The following is a 25,792-nucleotide window of genomic DNA, read 5'->3' as shown; positions in this document are numbered from 1 at the left end:
AACATTAATGGGAGAAGAACAAGGAAATCTGGTGCAATCTTTAAAAGTGGAGTTTAGGAATCAGAGTCCAAAAATAAAGCAAACATTCTGGTGGTTTTCTCAACCTACAGTATTATTTTATTTAAAGGTTTAAAACCTTGATCTCACACCCTAGGGTTTGTTACAATGTATAAGTATCAGGACAGCAGAGAGCATTGTGCTGTTGATACATTTAGCTCATGGGCAATTGTCTACACTGGATACAATTGTAGCAAATCTCCAACTGTTAGTTTTGTACATCACTCTAGGACAGCCTGCACTGTGGGAAATCTGCAGACTTTGCCTTATGCAAAATTAAATAATCCTTAAATTTAAACCAACTGGTTTGAACAAATAATTATTTTTTTCCTGTTTAATTAAAAGTTAGACAATTCCAATATTCTTTGTGTCAATTCCTCACTTTTTTCAAGATCTTAACTTGCTTTTTTTTCAGGATCTCCGCTTGCTTGATTTGCTTGAAAGTCAAAGCAAAATAACTCAGTCTGAACATATACTTATAATTAATATTGCGTCCAAAAACATGCTGAAAATAAACGCTGCAAAAACGGCATAAAAAAAAGAGTCAAAAACCGCATGTTCTTACAAAACAGCGCCAGGTACCACTGTCTTTTAAAACTTGTTCAACCAGAAAAATCAACATAAAAAAACATAATGTGAACATACCTTTATTTTTTACTTTCGATGGGATAAAGATCTGTCCTGGTCCACCTGCGTGACAATACCAGGATGGATCGCTATCCATTGAAACAGATAATAAAGTGTCATATTCAATGACACCAAGCAGAAATGTTGAAAAATGTGAAGATGATCACACAGCTTTCCTAGAGCCCTGAATGGCGGTCTGTAGAGTCTGTGTGTATGTGGCCGGGTGACTGCTAATTTATCGGCTATATCTCCCATCAGGAATCAGGCATCCCTACCCCAGACACCCTGCGCCCGCCAGTATCATCACTGCTTATCTTCACCGCGGCTCAAACGGAGGAAACCTAATATGTCGTCTTAATAAATAATTAATCTGTTCCTTAAAAGTGAGATACAGTAAATGAACAGGCAGTGAAAAACAATCTCAGGAAACAGGACTCGTCGTGCAGCGGGTACACCGCTGGAAAGAGACGTGGCATGTGACACTGGCACCCAGATCTTTTGGCGTTGTCCGCAGGTATCAGACTACCCGGTCATTCTGTCTCTGGAGAACCACTGCGGTGTTGATCAGCAGGACACTATGGCGCAACATCTGAAAAGCATCCTGGGTGATAAACTGGTGACCGGGACCCTAGACGGACGGGTACCAGTGCAATTACCATCTCCAGAGGTAAAATGCCAGAAAAATCCTTCTACATGTCTAAGGCCTTACTAATACAGGGGGTCGACTTTTCCAATGACTCTTTTTCTCTTATTCCAATGCCTCTAAAATAAAGAAATGATGCAACTTTGTAAATAGTTTTGATTTAAAAAAAAAATATGCTTTTATGTATATGTAGCTCCTGTGCAGATTTATATATATATCCATGGTCCGTGTGTGGCCTGATCCTGCAGTCATGTGTTTCTATGTCTTATCTTCTATTGTCTGGAGAAGAGTTAGCAGACTACGCAGGATTTATTTGTAGTCTGTAACCATGGTGACATATAGTTATGTGTAGGAGCTGTATACAAAAAAATACAGAAAAATCTTTAAATGAGAAGCTGTGTCCAAACTTTTGTATACAAAAAAAAAGGAAAAAAAAATTCAGAAAAAATATTTGCAAATCTGCTTTATGTTTTATTTTAGATGCATCGGAGCCAAGAAATATAGGGTTTATGGGAAAATGAAAGGAACATTCAGCTAATAAAGCTCATGATGAAAACTTTTGTAAACTTTTGAAAACTTTTGTAATTTTGTAAGGCGATGTCTGTGCTTATTCACGATCTTTGAATGAAAGTCTTTTTTGTTTTCTGCTAGCAGGTGAACATATAACTTGGTGATACGAAGCTCGCTATTCAGATTTTGTGTTGGGGCTCAATAAGCCTCTTCTCTGCGCTAATCTACATTGTGCTCTTTTCCTAAACTCTCCAATCTCAGAAATTACAAGGGAAGATCCTTCTAAAAGGCAAGAAGATTGGGAGGTTGCAGGACTCTTTGGGAGAACAGGTTGAAGACTCTTACATGGGAGAGATATCTGAGGAGGAAGATGGTGGTGAGATGGATGAGGAGAACGTCCGCAATGAGGATAAGAAGAGATCCAAGGCAGGTTCTAGGTTATTCATCTGCTGAGACTTGTGTAACAAGGTCTTCTAAATATACATCTGAGGAGCTTCATCCAGGTTTGGGTGGGATTTCAGCTACTCTACAGATGAGAGAGAAAATTAACTTTTTTTTTTACAGTTTAAGATGAAAGCAGCTATCCTTATATTTTATCTTTGTCAGAAATCCAAGGATCGCCTCTCACAGGAATTATCGGACTGCATTATCTACTGTAAGAGCGTGCCCTTCGAGAGCTTCAAGCACTCCAGGACCAACTGCAAGCCGTATGAGATGTCTTCCTTCACAGAGTATAAAGCTCGGAAGCTCGTCAAAGAACCAGGTGACAACTTATGGATGATGGGATTTATAGAACCAAAAGTTCACTCAGGCCTGAGAACTTGCATTGGATGGTTATATCAGATGTTTAATGCCACGGATTACTAAACCCGGATATACCCACTCTATAAGCAACGGGAGCTCACACTGATATACACTTGACTCAGGGGTGATTAATCTTATCCCATGACCTACGACATCTATATATTCACCTGTAGAGATTCCGGTCTTTAAGTTTTGGGTTTTATTTTCTTGTAGGTAATGAATTCGTCCGCCACAACGCCTGTCAACTGACAAGAGTTTACCCCACAGGTCTGAGGACAGACTCCTCCAATTACAACCCGCAAGACATGTGGAACGTGGGATGTCAAATGGGTAAAGCATTATTCAGGGGTTTCCTCAGTTTATTCAAATTGTATGCAATGACTAAGGACGTAACCGTCTGAAACACGTATGCGATTACTCTATGTCTGGAATTTTTATGGATTTGCAATAAATGAGGACCCAGGGCTGGATGTATCTTCCTTTTCTCTGCTATAATACTGCCCCCTATTTACAAGAATATAACTACTATAATACTGCTCCTATGTACAAGAATATAACTACTATAATACTGCCCCTATGTACAAGAATATAACTACTATAATACTGCCCCCTATATACAAGAATATAACTACTATAATACTGCTCATATATACAAGAATATAACTACTATAATACTGCCCCCTATGTACAGGAATATAACTACTATAATACTACCCCTATGTACAAGAATATAACTACTATACTACTGCCCCCTATGTACAAGAATATAACTACTATAATACTGCCCCTATATACAAGAATATAATTACTATAATACTTCTCCTATGTACAAGAATATAACTACTATAATACTGCCTCCTATGTACAAGAATATAACTACTATAATACTGCTCCTATGTGCAAGAATATAACTACTATAATACTGATCCTATGTACAAGAATATAACTACTATAATACTGCTCCTATATACAAGAATATAACTACTATAATACTGCCCCTATATACAAGAATATAACTACTATTATACTGCTCCTATGTACAAGAATATAACTACTATAATACTGCTCCTATGTACAAGAATATAACTACTATAATACTGTCCCTAAGTACAAGAATATAACTACTATAATACTGCCCCTATGTACAAGAAAATAACTACTATAATACTGTTCCTATCTACAAGAATATAACTACTATAATACTGCTCCTATGTACAAGAATATAACTACTATAATACTGTCCCTAAGTACAAGAATATAACTACTATAATACTGCCTCCTATGTACAAGAATATAACTACGATAATACTGCTCCTATGTACAAGAATATAACTACTATAATACTGCCTCCTATGTACAAGAATATAACAACTATAATACTGCTCCTATGTACAAGAATATAACTACTATAATACTGCCCCTATGTACAAGAATATAACTACTATAATACTGCCCCTATGTACAAGAATATAACTACTATAATACTGCCCCTATGTACAAGAATATAACTACTATAATACTGCTCCCTATGTACAAGAATATAACTACTATAATACTGCTCCCTATGTACAAGAATATAACTACTATAATACTGCTCCCTGTGTACAAGAATATAACTACTATAATACTGCCCCTATGTACAAGAATATAACTATTATAATACACACCCTATGTACAAGAATATAACTACTATAATACTGCCCCTATGTACAAGAATATAACTACTATAATACTGCTCCTATGTACAAGAATATAACTACTATAATACTGCCCCCTATGTACAAGAATATAACTACTATAATACTGCCCCTATGTACAAGAATATAACTACTATAATACTGCCTCCTATGTACAAGAATATAACTACTATTATACTGCCCCTATGTACAAGAATATAACTACTATAATACTGCCTCCTATGTACAAGAATATAACTACTATTATACTGCCCCTATGTACAAGAATATAACTACTATAATACTGCCTCCTATGTACAAGAATATAACAACTATAATACTGCCTCCTATGTACAAGAATATAACTACTATAATAATGCCCCTATGTACAAGAATATAACTACTATAATACTGCCCCTATGTACAAGAATATAACTACTATAATACTGCCCCTATGTACAAGAATATAACTACTATAATACTGCCCCTTATGTATAAGAATATAACTACTATAATACTGCTCCCTATGTACAAGAATATAACTACTATAATACTGCTCCTATGTACAAGAATATAACTGCTATAATACTGCTCCTATGTACAAGAATATAACTGCTATAATACTGCTCCTATGTACAAGAATATAACTACTATAATACTGCTCCTATGTACAAGAATATAACTACTATAATACTGCTCCTATGTACAAGAATATAACTACTATAATACTGCCCCCTATGTACAAGAATATAACTACTATAATACTGCCCCCTATGTACAAGAATATAACTACTATAATACTGCTCCTATGTACAAGAATATAACTACTATAATACTGCCCCTATGTACAGGAATATAACTACTATAATACTGCTCCTATGTACAAGAATATAACTACTATAATACTGCCTCTATGTACAAGAATATAACTACTATAATACTGCTCCCTATGTACAAGAATATAACTACTATAATACTGCCCCCTATGTACAAGAATATAACTACTATAATACTGCTCCTATGTACAAGAATATAACTACTATAATACTGCTCCCTGTGTACAAGAATATAACTACTATAACACTGCTCCTGTGTACAAGAATATAACTACTATAATACTGCCCCTATGTACAAGAATATAACTACTATAATACTGCTCCTATGTACAAGAATATAACTACTATAATACTGCCCCTATCTACAACAATATAACTACTATAATACTGCTCTTATGTACAAGAATATAACTACTATAATACTGCTCCTATGTACAAGAATATAACTACTATAATAATGCCTCCTATGTACAAGAATATAACTACTATTATACTGCCCCTATGTACAAGAATATAACTACTATAATACACTCCCTATGTACAAGAATATAACTACTATAATACTGCCCCTATGTACAAGAATATAACTACTATAATACTGCCTCCTATGTACAAGAATATAACTACTATTATACTGCCCCTATGTACAAGAATATAACTACTATAATACACTCCCTATGTACAAGAATATAACTACTATAATACTGCTCCTATGTACAAGAATATAACTACTATAATACTGCCCCTATGTACAGGAATATAACTACTATAATACTGCTCCTATGTACAAGAATATAACTACTATAATACTGCCTCTATGTACAAGAATATAACTACTATAATACTGCTCCCTATGTACAAGAATATAACTACTATAATACTGCCCCCTATGTACAAGAATATAACTACTATAATACTGCTCCTATGTACAAGAATATAACTACTATAATACTGCTCCCTGTGTACAAGAATATAACTACTATAACACTGCTCCTGTGTACAAGAATATAACTACTATAATACTGCCCCTATGTACAAGAATATAACTACTATAATACTGCTCCTATGTACAAGAATATAACTACTATAATACTGCCCCTATCTACAACAATATAACTACTATAATACTGCTCTTATGTACAAGAATATAACTACTATAATACTGCTCCTATGTACAAGAATATAACTACTATAATAATGCCTCCTATGTACAATAATATAACTACTATTATACTGCCCCTATGTACAAGAATATAACTACTATAATACACTCCCTATGTACAAGAATATAACTACTATAATACTGCCCCTATGTACAAGAATATAACTACTATAATACTGCCTCCTATGTACAAGAATATAACTACTATTATACTGCCCCTATGTACAAGAATATAACTACTATAATACACTCCCTATGTACAAGAATATAACTACTATAACACTGCTCCTATGTACAAGAATATAACTACTATAATACTGCCTCCTATGTACAAGAATATAACTACTATTATACTGCCCCTATGTACAAGAATATAACTACTATAATACTGCCTCCTATGTACAAGAATATAACTACTATTATACTGCCCCTATGTACAAGAATATAACTACTATAATACTGCCTCCTATGTACAAGAATATAACTACTATAATACTGCTCCTATGTACAAGAATATAACTACTATAATACTGCTCCTATGTACAAGAATATAACTACTATAATACTGCCCCCTATGTACAAGAATATAACTACTATAATACTGCCCCCTATGTACAAGAATATAACTACTATAATACTGCTCCTATGTACAAGAATATAGCTACTATAATACTGCTCCCTATGTACAAGAATACAACTACTATAATACTGCCCCTATGTACAGGAATATAACTACTATAATACTGCTCCTATGTACAAGAATATAACTACTATAATACTGCCTCTATGTACAAGAATATAACTACTATAATACTGCTCCCTATGTACAAGAATATAACTACTATAATACTGCCCCTATGTACAGGAATATAACTACTATAATACTGCTCCTATGTACAAGAATATAACTACTATAATACTGCCTCTATGTACAAGAATATAACTACTATAATACTGCTCCCTATGTACAATAATATAACTACTATAATACTGCTCCCTGTGTACAAGAATATAACTACTATAATACTGCTCCTGTGTACAAGAATATAACTACTATAATACTCCTCCCTATGTACAAGAATATAACTACTATAATACTGCTCCCTATGTACAAGAATATAACTACTATAATACTGCTCCCTGTGTACAAGAATATAACTACTATAATACTGCCCCTTTGTACAAGAATATAACTGCTATAATACTGCTCCTGTGTACAAGAATATAACTACTATAATACTGCCCCTATGTACAAGAATATAACTACTATAATACTGCTCCTGTGTACAAGAATATAACTACTATAATACTGCTCCTGTGTACAAGAATATAACTACTATAATACTGCTCCCTATGTACAGGAATATAACTACTATAATACTGCTCCTATGTACAAGAATATAACTACTAAAATACTTCTCCCTATGTACAAGAATTTAACTACTATAATACTGCTCCCTATGTACAAGAATATAACTACTATAATACTGCTCCCTATGTACAAGAATATAACTACTATAATACTGCTCCCATGTACAAGAATATAACTACTATGATACTGCTCCCATGTACATGAATATAACTACTATAATACTGCCCCCTATGTACAAGAATATAACTGCTATAATACTGCCCCTGTATAAGAATATAACTGCAATCATAATGCTCCCTATGTACAAGAATATAACTACTATAATACTGCCCCTATGTACAAGAATATAACTACTATAATACTGCTCCTATGTACAAGAATATAACTACTATAATACTGCCCCCTATGTACAAGAATATAGCTACTATAATACTGCTCCTATGTACAAGAATATAACTACTATAATACACCCCCTATGTTCAAGAATATAACTACTATAATACTGCTCCTATAATAATAATAATAATAATAATAGTTTATTTTTATAGCGCCAACATATTCCGCAGCACTTTACAAATTTTAGGGGGGACTTATACAGACAATACAGAATAAGCATATCTCATATCGAACGGAGTGAGGGCCCTGCTCGCGAGCTTACAGTCTATGAGGAAGTGGGGGAGACACAAAAGGTAAAAAGTACATATATTGTATAATGCAGCCTTGATATACTGAATAGGATAAATAATAATACATGGACTGGTCGCCAGCCAGTATGTGTGCAGTCCTGACAGAGGCTTTTATGTGCATGGTTGGTTTGAACCCGAAGTTGAAGAAGATTTTAATATGGGGGAAAGCTGGGATGGACAGAGTGTGTTTAGGTGATACGCCAGTCTAAAGAAATGTGTTTTTAGGGTTCGCTTGAAACTGTGGGTATTGGGAATTAATCGAACTGTCCTGGGTAGTGCATTCCAGAGAATTGGCGCAGCACGCGAGAAATCTTGGAGACGGGAGTGGGAAGTTCGGATTATGGAGGATTTTAGTTTCAAGTCATTTGCAGAACGGAGGGCACGTGTAGGGTGGTAGACTGAGACAAGGGAGGAGATGTAGGGGGGTACTGAAGCATGGAGCGCTTTGTGGGTAAGCGTGATAAGTTTAAAACGAACTCTATATTGGATGGGCAACCAATGCAATGACTGGCACAGGGAAGAGGCATCTGAGTAGCGGTTGGCGAGGAATATGATCCTGGCTGCTGCGTTCAGGACGGATTGGAGAGGGGAGAGTTTAGTAAGAGGGAGACCGATTAGTAGAGCGTTGCAATAGTCAAGACGAGAATGAATAAGAGCGACAGTAAGAGTTTTTGCCGAGTCAAAGGTGAGAAAAGTCCTGATTCTTGAGATGTTTTTGAGGTGTAGATGACATGAACGAGCGAGTGATTTGATGTGAGGAGTGAAAGAAAGATCTGAATCAAAAATGACCCCAAGACAGCGGGCTTGTAGCTTGGGAGTAATGGTTGAGCCACAAACGGAGATGGCAATATCGGGCACAGGTAGGTTAGTGGAGGGAGGAAAGACGAGTAGTTCAGTTTTTGACAGATTCAGTTTTAGGTAGAGGGAGGACATAATGTTAGACACAGCAGAAAGACAATCACTGGTCTTTTGTAGTAATGCAGGGGTGATGTCCGGAGCAGAGGTGTATAATTGGGTGTCATCAGCATAGAGATGGTACTGAAAACCGAATCTACTGATTGTTTGTCCAATAGGAGCGGTGTATAAGGAGAAAAGAAGGGGGCCTAGGACTGATCCTTGAGGAACCCCGACAGTAAGAGGAAGTAGGGAGGAGGAGGAGCCGGCAAAAGACACAGAGAAGGAGCGGTCAGAGAGATAAGAGGAGAACCAGGAGAGAACCGTGTCCTTGAGGCCAATAGTGCGGAGCATAGTGAGGAGGAGCTGGTGATCCACAGTGTCAAATGCTGCAGAGAGATCCAGGAGAATCAGCAGGGAGTAGTGACCATTAGATTTAGCTGTTAGTAGATCATTAGAGACTTTAGTGAGGGCAGTTTCAGTAGAATGTAAAGAGCGGAAACCAGATTGTAAAGGGTCAAGAAGAGAGTTGTCTGAGAGATAGCGGATTAGACGGGAGTGGACCAGGCGTTCCAGGAGTTTAGAGATAAAGGGAAGATTGGAAACAGGTCTGTAGTTGGCCGTGCAGTTCTGGTCGAGGGATGGTTTTTTAAGTAATGGTTGTATGCTGGCGTGTTTAAAAGAAGAGGGAAAGATACCAGATGAGAGGGAAAGGTTGAAAATTTTAGTTAGGTGAGAGGTGACAGCTGGGGCAAGGGACTGAAGGAGATGTGAGGGAATAGGGTCGCTGGTGCAGGTGGTAGGGCGAGAAGATGCAAGGAGCCTGATCACTTCATCTTCCGTGACTGGTTCGAAGTCAGAAAATGAGCAAGATACAATGTGGTGGGGGGGAGCATGCATAACATTTGGGGATTGGGAGAAAATTTCCTGTCGGATATGGTCAATTTTTTCTTTGAAATAGTTAGCCAGATCGTCAGCGCTGAGGTCGGTGGTCGGGGCCTGTGCTGTTTGATTGAGGAGAGAATGAAACGTGTCAAAGAGTCGTTTAGGATTATTGGAAAGTGAGATGATGAGGTTGTTAAAGTAGGTTTGTTTGGAGAGGTGAAGGGCAGAGTTATATATTTTCAGCATAAATTTATAGTGGAGGAAATCTTCGGGCAGATTTGATTTTCTCCACAGCCGTTCAGCGCACCTGGAGTACCTCTGGAGAAGACGTGTTTGAGGCGTGTGCCAGGGTTGTCGCCGTCTATGCCGAATTGTTCTTTGTGTAGGAGGTGCGGCTTCATCCAGGGCGCATAGCATTATTTTGTTATAATGCTTCAATGCAGATTCGGGACATGAGAGGGAGGAGATTGGGGCCAATGATGATTGCAACCTTTTTATACAAGAATATAACTACTATAACTACTATAATACTGCCCCTATGTACAAGAATATAACTACTATAATACTGCTCCTATGTAAAAGAATATAACTACTATAATACTGCCCCTATGTACAAGAATATAACTACTATAATACTGCTCCTATGTAAAAGAATATAACTACTATAATACTGCCCCTATGTACAAGAATATAACTACTATAATACTGCTCTTATGTACAAGAATATAACTACTATAATACTGCTCCTATGTACAAGAATATTACTACTATAATACTGCTCCTATGTACAAGAATATAACTACTATAATACACTCCCTATGTACAAGAATATAACTACTATAATACTGCCCCTATGTACAAGAATATAACTACTATAATACTGCCCCTATGTACAAGAATATTCTACTATAATACTGCTCCTATGTACAAGAATATAACTACTATAATACTGCCCCCTATGTACAGGAATATAACTACTATAATACTGCTCCTATATACAAGAATATAACTACTATAATACTGCCCCCTATATACAAGAATATAACTACTATAATACTGCCCCCTATGTACAAGAATATAACTACTATAATACTGCTCCTATATACAAGAATATAACTACTATAATACTGCCCCCTATGTACAAGAATATAACTACTATAATACTGCTCCTATGTACAAGAATATAACTACTATAATACTGCTCCCTATGTACAAGAATATAACTACTATAATACTGCTCCCATGTACATGAATATAACTACTATAATACTGCCCCCTATGTACAAGAATATAACTGCTATAATACTGCCCCTGTATAAGAATATAACTACTATAATACTGCTCCTATGTACAAGAATATAAACCCTTCCCCGTCCCCCCGACATTTGTGGGGGGTTAAAGTTACTTTTCCTTTTCTCTGTTACATGGGGCTACAATGTAAATGTGGGCTTCCTGAACTAATAACCATTCCTGAAATGATAAAAAGAAAAGAGATGCGCTGCAAACCACTCATAAATTACCAAAAGCGTGATACCTACCTGTCTTAGAGAAAATGGTAGTCCAAATGAAGATATACGCGTGCAGCTTCCAGGGGTCCTTTGAAGAAGTCACAACTGCAACTAGAGGTGAAGGACAAGTGCTGGAGTCTGTAGAAGAAGCTGTGAGTGTTGCAGAAAATAGGTTCAAACAGCGTATTAACGCCGGAGATAGAGGGCTGCAGAGACCCTCAGAGACTCGGGCTTTCAGGTACATGCAGCCGTTGCACTGCAGTTTTTTACATTTTACTAATAACCATTCCTGTTCTGTGCTTTTACTACTTAGCGGCGCTCAATTTCCAGACAGCAGGAGTAGAGATGGATCTTAATGATGGACTCTTCCAGCAAAACAGACATTGTGGTTATGTTCTGAAGCCTTTATTTATGAGACATGTGGATACCAATTTTAACCCTGATCAGCCACAAGACACTGAAGGTTACTCACCTGTCAGCCTATCCATCCAGGTAATAAACATCCCAAATTATTAATAATCTATTACATCTGCACAATCCATAATACTATATACAGGATGTATAACCTATACCAGCTGTATATATGTATACACACGTGGTCAAAATTGTTGGTACCCCTCGTTTAATGAAAGAAAAACCCTCAATGGTCACAGAAATAACTTGAATCTGACAAAAGTAATAATAAATTAAAAATCGATGAAAATGAACAAATGAAGGTCAGACATTGCTTTTATGCTTCCACTGAATTTTTGAAAAAATTACCCTCATGAAATCGGCCTGGACAGAAATGATGCTTCTTCCTAACTTAATATTTTGTTGAACGACCTTTTTGAGGCAATCACTGCAATCAAACGATTCCTGTAACTGTCAATGAGACTTCTACACCTCTCGACAGGTATTTTGGCCACTCCTCATGAGCAAACTGCTCCAGTTGTCTCGTGTCTGAAGGCTGACTTTTCCAGACGCCATGTTTCAGCTCTTTCCAAAGATGCTCAATAGGATTTAGGTCAGGGCTCATAGAAGCCACTTCAGAATAGTCCAATGTTTTCCTCTTAGCCATTCTTGGGTGTTTTTAGCTGTGTGTTTTGGGTCGTTATCCTGTTGTAAGACCCATGACCTGCGACTGAGACCAAGCTTTCTGACACTGGGCAGCACATTTCTCTCTAGAATCCCTTGATAGTCTTGAGATTTCATTGTACCCTGCACAGATTCAAGACACCCTGTGCCAGATGCAGCAAAGCAGCCCCAGAACATAACAGAGCCTCCGCCATGTTTCACAGTAGGGACAGTGTTCTTTTCTTGATAAACTTCATTTTTCCGTCTGTGAACATAGAGCTGATGTGCCTTGCCAAAAACTTCCATTTATGTCTCATCTGTCCATAGGACATTCTCCCATAAGCTTTGTGTCTTGTCAACATGTAGTTTGGCAAATTCCAGTCTGGCTTTTTTATGATTTTTTTTTCATCAATGGTGTTCTCCTTGGTCGTCTCCCGTGAAGTCCACTTTGGATAAAACAATGACGGATGGTGCGATCTGACACTGATGTTCCTTGAGCTTGAAGTTTACCTTTAATCTCTTAAGAAGTTTTCCTGGGCTCTTTTGTTACCATTCGTATTATCCGTCTCTTTGATTTATCATCTATTTTCCTCCTGCGGTCACGTCCAGGAGGTTGGCTACAGTCCCATGGATCTTAAATTTCTTAATAATATGTGCAACTGTAGTCACAGGAACATCAAGCTGCTTGGAGATGGTCTTATAACCTTTACCTTTAAAATGCTTGTCTATAATTTTCTTTCTAATCTCCTGAGACAACTCTTCCCTTTGCTTCCTCTGGTCCATGTTGAGTGTGGTACACACCATGTCACCGAACAGCACAGTGAGTATCTGTAGTCCTATATACAGGCCCACTGACTGATTACAAGATTGTAGACACTTGTGATGCTAATTAGTGGACACAACTTGCTTTAACATGTCCCTTTTGTCACATTATTTTCAAGGGTACCATCATTTCTGTCCAGGCCGATTTCATGAGTTTAATTTTTTTTTTAATTCTGTGGAAGCATAAAAGCAATGTCTGACTTTCATTTGCTCATTTTCATAGATTTTTAATTTATTATTACTTTTGTCAGATTCAAGTTATTTCTGTGACCATTGAGGGTTTTTCTTTCACTAAATGAGGGGTACCAACAATTTTGACCACGTGTGTATATAATAAATATGTAAAGGGAACAAAAAAATAAAGGGAACACTTAAACAACAGAATATAACTCCAAGTGAATCAAACTTCTGTGAAATCAAACTGTCCACTTAGGAAGCAACACTGATTGACAATCAATTTCACATGCTGTTGTGCAAATGGAATAGACAATAGATGGAAATTATTGGCAATTATCAAGACACCCTGAATAAAGGGGTGGTTCTGCAGGTGGGGACCACAGACCACATCTCAGTACCAATGCTTTCTGGCTGATGTTTTGGTCACTTTTGAATGTTGGTTGTGCTTTCACACTAGTGGTAGCATGAGACGGACTCTACAACCCACAGAAGTTGCTCAGGTAGTGCTGCTCTTCCAGGATGGCACATCAATGCGAGCTGTGGCAAGAAGGTTTACTATGTTTGTCAGGGTAGTGTCCAGAGGCTGGAGGCGCTACCAGGAGACAGGCCTGTACACCAGGAGACGTGGAGGGGCCTGTAGGAGGGCAACAACCCAGCAGCAGGACCGCTACCTCCGCCTTTGTGCAAGGAGGAACAGGAGGAGCACTGCCAGAGCCCTGCAAAATGACCTCCAGCAGGCCACAAATGTGCATGTGTCTGCACAAACGGTTAGAAACTGACTCCATGAGGGTGGTATGAGGGCCTGACGTCCACAGATGGGAGTTGTGCTCACAGCCCAACACCGTGCAGGACGCTTGGCATTTGCCACAGAACACCAGGATTAGCAAAGTCGCCACTGGCGCCCTGTGCTCTTCACAGATGAAAGCAGGTTCACACTGAGCACATGTGACAGACATGACAGAGTCTGGAGACACCGTGGAGAGCGATCTGCTGCCTGCAACATCCTGCAGCATGACCGGTTTGGCAGTGGGTCAGTAATGGTGTGGGGTGGCATTTCTTTGGAGGGCTGCACAGCCCTCCATGTGGTCGCCAGAGGTAGCCTGACTGCCATTAGGTACCGAGATGAGATCCTCAGACCCCTTGTGAGACCATATGCTAGTGCGGTTGGCCCTGGGTTCCTCCTAATGCAGGACAATGCCAGACCTCTTGTGGCTGGAGTGTGTCAACAGTTCCTGCAAGATGAAGGCATTGAAGCTATGGACTGGCCCGCCCATTCCCCAGACCTGAATCCGATTGAGCACATCTGGGACATCATGTCTCGCTCCATCCACTAACGTCATGTTGCACCACAGACTGTCCAGGAGTTGGCGGATGCTTTAGTCCAGGTCTGGGAGGAGATCCCACAGGAGACCATCCACAACCTCATCAGGAGCATGCCCAGGTGTTGTAAGGAGGTCATACAGGCACGTGGAGGCCACACACAATACTCAGCCTCATCAGGAGCATGCCCAGGCGTTGTAGGGAGGTCATACAGGCACGTGGAGGCCACACACAATACTCAGCCTCATCAGGAGCATGCCCAGGCGTTGTAGGGAGGTCATACAGGCACATGGAGGCCACACACAATACTCAGCCTCATCAGGAGCATGCCCAGGCGTTGTAGGGAGGTGATACAGGCACGTGGAGGCCACACACAATACTCAGCCTCATCAGGAGCATGCCCAGGCATTGTAGGGAGGTGATACAGGCACGTGGAGGCCACACACAATACTCAGCCTCATCAGGAGCATGCCCAGGCGTTGTAGGGAGGTCATACAGGCACGTGGAGGGCACACACAATACTCAGCCTCATCAGGAGCATGCCCAGGCGTTGTAGGGAGGTCATACAGGCACGTGGAGGCCACACACAATACTCAGCCTCATCAGGAGCATGCCCAGGCGTTGTAGGGAGGTCATACAGGTACGTGGAGGGCACACACAATACTCAGCCTCATCAGGAGCATGCCCAGGCGTTGTAGGGAGGTCATACAGGCACGTGGAGGCCACACACAATACTCAGCCTCATCAGGAGCATGCCCAGGCGTTGTAGGGAGGTCATACAGGCACGTGGAGGCCACACACAATACTCAGCCTCATCAGGAGCATGCCCAGGTGTTGTAGGGAGGTCATACAGGCACGTCGAGGCCACACACAATACTGAGCCTCATTTTGACTTGTTTTAAGGACATTACATCAAAGTTGGATCAGCCTGTAGTGTGTTTTTCCACTTTAATTTTTGGGGTGACTCCAAATCCAGGCCTCCATTGGTTAATAAATGTGATTTCCATTGATGATTTTTGTGTGATTTTGTTGTCAGCACATTCAACTTTGTACAGAACAAAGTATTCAATGAGAATATTTCATTCATTCAGATCTAGGATGTGTTATTTGAGTGTTCCCTTTATTTTTTGAGCAGTGTATATACAGGGTGGTCCAAAAGTAGGTGGACAGAAAGTGTAATAAGGTTATGAAGGGGGAGATTCATCAAACACTAAATTGCAGCCGCCTGTCTGGATCATCCTCCAATAAACCATGAATTAGACGTGGACGATCAGCTTTCCACCCAATAGATTTCAGGATTCACATGATAGAAGCTCGTGAAATCCCCTATTCCAGAGAGGCTCTTCTGTGGACTTTTTTTTTGACTCTGAACAAATGTTTCAGCAACAAGTTGTTTATTATCTTCTGTACAGACTGTTTTGGGTCGAGCAGTTTTTGGAGCATTAAGGATTGAGCCAGTGGCATTGACTTTGTCATGAATGCGGTAAATGGTTTGTCTCTTTGGGGCTCGAGTACCAAATGTTTACACCCAATTTTCTCTAACGGTTTCAGCATTTTAAGATTTCCAATACTCTGTTAAAATCCATTTTCTTTGATGTGTATTTAAATTATTTGCCATTATGTGTTATCTGAATTATCTGAAAAGAAAACAGATTTGGGGGAGATCTATCTGTGAAAACTAGATCTGTGAAACTGGCTCAGTTGCCCTTAGCAACCAATCAGATTCCACTTTTCATTCCTCACATACTCTTTGGAAAATCAAAGGTGGAATCTGATTGGTTGCTAAGGGCAACTGAGCCAGTTTCACAGATCTAGTTTTCACAGATAGATCTCCCCCAAATCTGTTTTCTTTTCAGATAATTCAGATAACACATAATGGCAAATAATTTAAATACACATCAAAGAAAATGGATTTTAACAGAGTATTGGAAATCTTAAAATGCTGAAACCGTTAGAGAAAATTGGGTGTAAACATTTGGTACTCGAGCCCCAAAGAGACAAACCATTTACCGCATTCATGACAAAGTCAATGCCACTGGCTCAATCCTTAATGCTCCAAAAACTGCTCGACCCAAAACAGTCTGTACAGAAGATAATAAACAACTTGTTGCTGAAACATTTGTTCAGAGTCAAAAAAAAAGTCCACAGAAGAGCCTCTCTGGAATAGGGGATTTCACGAGCTTCTATCATGTGAATCCTGAAATCTATTGGGTGGAAAGCTGATCGTCCACGTCTAATTCATGGTTTATTGGAGGATGATCCAGACAGGCGGCTGCAATTTAGTGTTTGATGAATCTCCCCCTTCATAACCTTATTACACTTTCTGTCCACCTACTTTTGGACCACCCTGTATATATACAGTATATAATTATATACAGGAGATGCCCAGGTTATACCGGCTGTACATATATAATTATATACAGAAGATGCCCAGATTATACCAGCTGTACAGATATAATTATATACAGAAGATGCCCAGATTATACCAGCTGTACATATATAATTATATACAGGAGATGCCCAGGTTATACCAGCTGTACATATATAATTATATACAGGAGATGCCCAGGTTATACCAGCTGTACATATATAATTATATACAGAAGATGCCCAGGTTATACCAGCTGTACATATATAATTATATACAGGAGATGCCCAGGTTATACCAGCTGTACATATATAATTATATACAGGAGATGCCCAGGTTATACCAGCTGTACATATATAATTATATACAGGAGATGCCCAGGTTATACCTGCTGTACATATATAATTATATACAGGAGATGCCCAGGTTATACCATCTGTACATATATAATTATATACAGGAGATGCCCAGGTTATACCAGCTGTATATATATAATTATATACAGGAGATGCCCAGGTTATACCAGCTGTACATATATAATTATATACAGGAGATGCCCAGGTTATACCTGCTGTACATATATAATTATATACAGGAGATGCCCAGGTTATACCAGCTGTACATATATAATTATATACAGGAGATGCCCAGGTTATACCTGCTGTACATATATAATTATATACAGGAGATGCCCAGGTTATACCGGCTGTACATATATAATTATATACAGGAGATGCCCAGGTTATACCAGCTGTACATATATAATTATATACAGGAGATGCCCAGGTTATACCTGCTGTACATATATAATTATATACAGGAGATGCCCAGGTTATACCAGCTGTACATATATAATTATATACAGGAGATGCCCAGGTTATACCAGCTGTACATATATAATTATATACAGGAGATGCCCAGGTTATACCTGCTGTACATATATAATTATATACAGGAGATGCCCAGGTTATACCATCTGTACATATATAATTATATACAGGAGATGCCCAGGTTATACCAGCTCTACATACGCTATATAATTACATACAGAATATAACCAGGTTGTACCATCTGTACATATATAATTATTTACAGAATATATCCAAGTTATACCAAAATGCTCCAAATCACCATAGGCAAGAAGAAATGTACCTCTTTCCAGCAGGGCATATAGAGTTATATACATAGAATGCCTAGGTTATACCGGCTGTATATTATTGATTTTTTCTCTGTAGGTGATTAGCGCTCAGCAGCTGCCTAAAGTTGAGAACAGTAAGGAGGGCTCCATCGTGGATCCTTTGGTTCGTGTGGAAATATTTGGGGTTCCCATTGACCAATCAAAGCAGGAGACAAAGTACATAGAGAATAACGGTGAGTCCTGTGTCATCCTGTTCAGGGAATCACTACTTCACCTTGTTTCAATTAAAAATTGGTTGCAAAGTCTTCACACAACTCCATCGATGGAAAAATAAAAAATAACGGGCCTTACATCACATAACAAATGTTGTTGTTTTTTTTTGTTTTTTTTTTACAAAGTTCTGAATGTGTTTCTCACACAAAAATATAAAATTAAAAACTACAAGTTTGACATCGCCGTAATCATTCAGATCTGGAGAATAAATGTCATAAAACCAAAACCCAAAAACCTCCAGTGGCGTTGGGTGTTTTGTTTCCACCATTTCACTCCGTTTGGAATTTTTTCCCCCGTTTTTCAATTTATTATATGATAAAATTAATGGCGTCATTACAAACTGCAACTCATCCTGCAATAAAAGCTAAGTTCTCATACGGCTATGGGGGCGGAAATTGGAAGAAAAAAGATTCTTGGCACAAGGGAAGGAGAAAACGCAAAAACAAAAAAATTGTCCTGAAGAGTTTAACTCCTTAGGGTATGTGCAGACGATCCGGAGCCGCTGCGGGTTTGACGCTGTAGACTTATGCATCGTCCAGATGTTACAGCATAGTGGATGGATTTCTAGAAATCCCATGTCCACTATGCGTCTCCATGCACCTGCAGACACGGACGCGCGGCGCGTCTTTCCAGACCGCAGCATGTCAATTCCTCTTGCGAGTCCGCATGCGGGCTTTCCCCATATACCTAACCTCTATGAGGAAAGTCCACAGGTGAAGAAAAAAATGGCGCCACTCATTAGTATATTGAGCGGAAGCCGCCAGCGGCAATTCCGCAGCATTGGGGCTGCAGCCGGCTACGGTCTGTGTGCACATACCCTTAGGCTATGTTCACACGTTGCGTTTTTGCAGCTTTTGTTTACAGTGTTTTTTTAAGGCAAATTTTCAGCTGCGTTTTACAGTACCAGCAAAGTCTATGAGATTTCAGAAATCTCACGCACACACATTGTTTTTTTCTTCCTGACTGTTTTGTCACAGAGCTGCGTTTTTGCAAAATGCAGCACGTCACTTCTTTCAGCGTTTTTGCAGCGTTTTTCACCCATTGAAAGCAATGGGTAGTGCATAAACGCTGCAAAAACGCAGCAAAAAATGCAGTGCCAAACCTGAGGAAGTTGAATTTGGTTATTTTTTTCTGCACTAAACTTTATCCGCATGCACAAGAGACAAACGTACACTGACAAAACCGCAGTAAAAAAAAAACACACCAAAAACGCAGCAAAAACTCAGCAAAACCTGCTTTTTTTCACGTTGTTTTTTTTAATGCTAAGAGAGCAGGTTTTGCCTGCAGAAAAAAACTCTGCAAAAACGCAACGTGTGAACATAGTCTTATGGGTCGTATAGATGAACGTCAGTCTAGTATGACCCGTTTCTGCAGATTATGGCTTACATGGACTATACATCGATGGCGGCCCCTGTAGGACAGTATACGCGGACTATCCGAGCCCGCTAATTCCTCGCGTGCTCCCTGCGTACGTTCGCTCTGTTAAATATCTGACAATAGAGGTTTTTCTTCCGTCTCTCGGGTTTCTGACTGACGTGGCTGGTGTCATGGCTTCCCACAGAATTTGTAGGCCGCGGACCTCATGAATATTTTACTAGCGGTAACCGTACACTTACGTCTGTCCTTCCATCTGAAGGATTTAACCCCATCTGGAACGAAACTTTGCAATTCAAGATCCACGTCCCGGAGCTGGCCCTCGTCAGGTTTGTGGTCGAGGATTATGACAAGACAACGAGGAACGATTTCATCGGACAGTACACGCTCCCGTTCAAGAGGGTCAAGTCAGGTGAGAACGTGCGTCCGCATCTCCCACAAACGCGACTGAGGGCGCGGGTGACGACGAGGGACGGATTTATCAAAGCGGTGAAAAAAGAAAAATGGTCTTTGTTTCCCATAGCAACCAATCACAGCGCAGCTTTCATTTTACCAGTGCAGTTTAAGAAATGAAAGCTGAGCTCTGATTGGTTGCTATGGGCAACTCATAGAGTTTTCCTATCTGCCATAGTTGGTGCAGAAGTCACAATTGTACCCAGGCCCTGGTGGCCGGGAAAGGGGCCATATACTCCTTCTATACAGATCAGCCATAACATTAAAACCACTGATGGGAGAAATGAATAACATTGTTTTTGTGACAATAATAAATGGCTGCTGTCTATTGTTACTTAAAGAATATAGATGGTCATTGGTCAGGTGTTTCAGGTATTCGGCGGATCTTGTGGGGTGTTCCCGGTATACGGCAGGTCTTGTGGGGTGTTCCCAGTATACGGCGGATCTTGTGGGGTGTTCCCGGTATACAGAAGGTCTTGTGGGGTGTTCCCGGTATACGGTGGGTCTTGTGGGGTGTTCCCGGTATACAGCGGGTCTTGTGGGGTGTTCCCGGTATACGGCAGGTCATGTGGGGTGTTCCCGGTATACGGCAGGTCATGTGGGGTGTTCCCAATATACGGCAGGTCATGTGGGGTGTTCCCGGTATACGGCAGGTCATGTGGGGTGTTCCCGGTATACGGCAGGTCTTGTGGGGTGTTCCCGGTATACGGCAGGTCTTGTGGGGTGTTCTCGGTATACGGCGGGTCTTGTGGGGTGTTCCCGGTATACGGCAGGTCATGTGGGGTGTTCCCGGTATACAGCAGGTCATGTGGGGTGTTCCCGGTATACGGTAGGTCTTGTGGGGTGTTCTCTGTATACGGCAGGTCTTGTGGGGTGTTCCCGGTATACGGCAGGTCTTGTGGGGTGTTCTCGGTATACGGCGGGTCTTGTGGGGTGTTCCCGGTATACGGCAGGTCTTGTGGGGTGTTCTCGGTATACAGCATGTCTTATGGGGTGTTCCCGGTATACGGCAGGTCATGTGGGGGGTTCCTGGTATACGGCAGGTCATATGGGGTGTTCCCGGTATACAGCAGGTCATGTGGAGTGTTCCCGGTATACGGCAGGTCATGTGGGGGGTTCCTGGTATACGGCAGGTCTTGTGGGGTGTTCCCGGTATACGGCGGGTCTTGTGGGGGGTTCCTGGTATACAGCAGGTCATGTGGGGGGTTCCTGGTATACAGCAGGAAATGTGGGGTGTTTCCTGTATACAGCAGGTAATGTGGGGTGTTTCCTGTATACAGCAGGTAATGTGGGGTGTTCCCGGTATACGGCAGGTAATGTGGAGTGTTCCCGGTATACGGTGGGTCTTGTGGGGTGTTCCCGGTATACGGCGGGTCTTGTGGGGGGTTCCTGGTATAAAGCAGGTCATGTGGGGTGTTCCTGGTATACAGCAGGTCATGTGGGGGGTTCCTGGTATACAGCAGGTCATGTGGGGGGTTCCTGGTATACAGCAGGTAATGTAGGGTGTTTCCTGTATACAGCAGGTAATGTGGGGTGTTCCCGGTATACGACAGGTAATGTGGAGTGTTCCCAGTATACGGCGGGTCTTGTGAGGTGTTCCCGGTGTACGGCAGGTCTTGTGGAGTGTTCCCGGTATACGGCAGGTCATGTGGAATGTTCCCGGAGTGAGAGACTCTCAGTGTAACTCATAGCCATTTTACCAAGAGATTACGATTCTGAGGACCCCCCCTCCATTAACGCAGAATTCACTAATAAGCGATACGACCCTATGCCCCACGATGTCCGGACCGGCCGCGGGTCTCCTGATCCAGTCTTGGTCCTGACATAGCGATCTGTACTCAGACTGTGGATGTCAGACATATAAAACCAACGTGCAGGAGCACAGATACTTTTCTCTTTAATTTACGTGTTTCTTATATCCAGTGTTTTCCACAGGTTACCGCCACGTCCATCTCCTTTCCAAGGACGGCACCAAAATCCCGCCAGCCACGCTGTTTGTTTTCATCCGTATCACAGACACCGCAAATCCGGTGCAGGAAGCGGAGGGTTAATAGATATTACAACTACTTGAGCCCTGAAGCTCGGAGTTACTGCTGTTATGCTAGATTTTGCAGTTCCCCCTCCCCCCTTCCCACTTGCTATTTTGTATATACTTGTATATTGCGTTATTTATTTTTTTACATATTTATTGTACATTTGTATATTTGGTGCTATTCTCTTTAAAAACTGTTGTTTTGCTGATTAACCTATGAGGACCCTATTACTGCTTTAACCCAGGTGGTGAGCAGTACGGCAGTGCTGCCCCCTGCAGCATGAACAGTGTTAGCAAATTTACAATATGAACTCCATTACTCGGGTTTTCTGGATTGGATAATCCCTTTGCATACTTTGGGGCCCCTGGAGTAAAGATGATTGCAGGGACCCAGCATGATCTGCTGGTATCACAAAGCTGCAATTGGAAGACCCCCTCCCTATATTATCTCCCTCTGCACCATAGTGGCATTTATTAAAGGGTCATCTCATCCAGACAACCCCTTTATTGGATAAAGCCATCTATTGTAAATTACTCTCCTCTGCACTATGCAAATCTGAATTTTAGACTGAATTCTCTAATATTGTGGAATGATGTGACTTCGTGGTTTACCCAGCCTGCGACTTTGGTTGGGGTATTGCAGTGCAAGGTTGTATGTTGCAAAAATGTTGCACTGGCGCTATCAGCTTAAAGGGGTAATCCAGATAGATTGTTAACTGATCGAGATGAATGGTCCTTTAAAAACAATAAGCTGATCTCCTGCTGCTTGGACTCCCAGTGATCAGTAAGTTGAAGCCTGCAGCGCCGCCAAAGGTGAAACGAAGTATTGCAGTTCCTACTGAAATCAATGTCCATGTAATGGATATTGTAATGCATGGTTGCGCTTTGTAGCCACTCTTGACCCATATAATATGCTGATTAATACACAGCGCAGAGGGGTGGGTAGAGGTGGCAGCAGCTCTAAATACTCTGGTGGTAAAGTTTTGTACAGAAATCAGAGCATGGTGCAGATTTTAACCCTGGATTTCACTCTTTTGCAATGCATGCAGTGAGAATGGCAGTACCTTCATAACCAAATCCACAATGAAAATTATACACTCAGCTTTAGAGTGTACTGATTGTGTCCTGTGTGTACATGAAGAATAACACTATTCCTGGCCATTATATGACTTGTATTCTCTATTTTTCACCAATTTCCCCCTCTCCAGGCTCTATCTCTAATTTTTAGTTGTCTCTGAGCTAGTGGATGGAAACAAGCTGCTATGATGTCTCCAATACACAGCACACACAGATATGAGGGATTGCTGCTCTCCTGTATCTATGTAGTACATGTACAGAAGCAGCAACAACATGAAGGACATTGTACATCAGTGTAACCGTGAAATCAGAACTGGAGTGAGATAAAACACTTACTAGAAAGCTGTAAAAATATCTGTTGTGCCTCTGCCAGTGTCACTCTGCTTCTCCGCTCTCTACAGACTGTGATAAGCAGCTGTATCAGTTTCTTCCTTGTTTTAACCAAGACAGATTTTAACAGCTTTTCAGTGTAAATAATGAGTTCAGGAGGCAGTTGGAGAAGTGACTCATAAGTGGAGAAAGAACCAGATTTTTTTTGATAATATATACACTACAAAGTTTCTTATGTTCTGAACTATAGATTTATGTAAAGTTTCTTGAAATGATCCTGATCCATTTACTTTATAAAGGAGTTCTGTATCAACATACAAGGTGTAAACTGGAGCTTATACATTGTAGAAACTTTGTGTCACTTTTTTGTTACATAGTAAAAAAATAAATAAAAGCATGCAGTCTGCACTGAGCACCATAACAAGGGCATAGCTGGAGGCAGGGATATACCCCTTTGCCTTGACCAAAGTAGGTTAGATATGAGGCTAAGGCAGCAAGCAGAGTTTTTGCTCCGGGTGAGGGAAGCATTGCTACAACTTTGCACCAGTTGGGCACAACTGTATTGTTTAGGCGTAACTCAATGACTGTGATGTAACACTTATGAAAATGGCACTGCTATGGGATGCAACGCTGCCCACTGTCACCAAGTAGCCTTATCCTAAGAACTATTTTTATAGATAAAGAACTTTGGACGGCTCATGAATGATAATTGTCATGTCTGCATGCTACATTTAGGAAATATTAGCTGTGAAAATGCAGAAATCTACATGGAATTTGCACCTGTGTTACTTATAGAACATGATGACCTCCTGTTGCCATCTTGCTTAGATTGCATCTATTGCACTATTTGAGCCCTACCATTTAATGAGCTCTGACAATTTGCTTCCATGTTCCTCTTGAGACCCATAGTCTCTTGCTATGCAATCCCATAACAAATAGTATATAACCATGTTTTATTGCTGATTTAGGGCTTGTAGACAGTTAAGAAATGTCATAATGCATCAAATTTCCTCAAAAATGTTCCCAGACCCTAAAAGGACTCTTTACAAACAAATTTGGAGTAAAGTGTGTCCACTCGCCCATTATTTGATATTCAGGATGTCGTATATGTGTGATACTATTTCAGCTCTTAAGGGATGGTAATGGGCACGGACCAAAACCCCAAAACCAATCTCAGTCTGATCAATCACCATGACATTTTAGCTTTTTCAGGGATATTTTCTGACTATTAGATTTTAAAAGCAAGGTTCAAAGACCACCACAGCATAATCTGTTCACTTTACATTTATGTGCATTTATACAATCCATAGTAATAAGGTCGTTACAGAATAATGAAGCTTGAAATTAGTAAGTTTTGTGTGTTTATTACTTTGACAATTCCCAAATCATATGTATAAGGTTTACCAAACTTTATAACAAATAATTGTGGAAATCCTAATTCCCTGGATGTTAAGTACTTGTCTCATGTAAGTGATAAAGAGCAATTCCAGTCAAATAGGCAACTGAGGGGGTAAAGGAGCTGTGCGACAGCAGTTATATTTTTGTTCATAAGCAGAATTAAGACAGTAATTATGTTCTTTCCAATGGGTGCAGTAGTTATATTCTTGTACATTTCTTTTACCTAGGTTGTCCCCCTTATTGCCTTATAGATTGTAAGCTTGCGAGCAGGGACCTCACTCCACCTGTAACTGTGGCACTATGTGTTACTTTAT

General features: G+C 40.2%; 1 protein-coding gene across 1 annotated transcript in view; it reads left to right on the top strand.

Annotated features, from left to right (window-relative positions):
• The window catches only part of PLCD4 (phospholipase C delta 4), a 77,109-nt gene extending 54,001 nt beyond the window's left edge, over positions 1–23,108 (top strand). Inside the window, exons 10-17 of the mRNA XM_073647404.1 lie at positions 1,199–1,351; positions 2,099–2,263; positions 2,444–2,600; positions 2,855–2,971; positions 11,974–12,152; positions 18,639–18,774; positions 20,451–20,600; positions 22,577–23,108. Of these exons, the coding sequence (XP_073503505.1) occupies positions 1,199–1,351; positions 2,099–2,263; positions 2,444–2,600; positions 2,855–2,971; positions 11,974–12,152; positions 18,639–18,774; positions 20,451–20,600; positions 22,577–22,692 (1,173 nt within the window). The 3' untranslated portion in view covers positions 22,693–23,108. The remainder of the gene's footprint in view (positions 1–1,198; positions 1,352–2,098; positions 2,264–2,443; positions 2,601–2,854; positions 2,972–11,973; positions 12,153–18,638; positions 18,775–20,450; positions 20,601–22,576) is intronic.
• The last annotated feature ends 2,684 nt before the right edge of the window (positions 23,109–25,792 follow it).

Source organism: Phyllobates terribilis, unplaced genomic scaffold (genome assembly GCF_046119375.1).
Source record: "Phyllobates terribilis strain yellow unplaced genomic scaffold, ASM4611937v1 Scaffold_9__5_contigs__length_417890890, whole genome shotgun sequence".
Classification (NCBI taxonomy): domain Eukaryota; kingdom Metazoa; phylum Chordata; class Amphibia; order Anura; family Dendrobatidae; genus Phyllobates; species Phyllobates terribilis.
The sequence above is the reverse complement of the archived record's forward strand: the minus strand, read 5'-3'. Positions and strand labels throughout refer to the sequence as shown.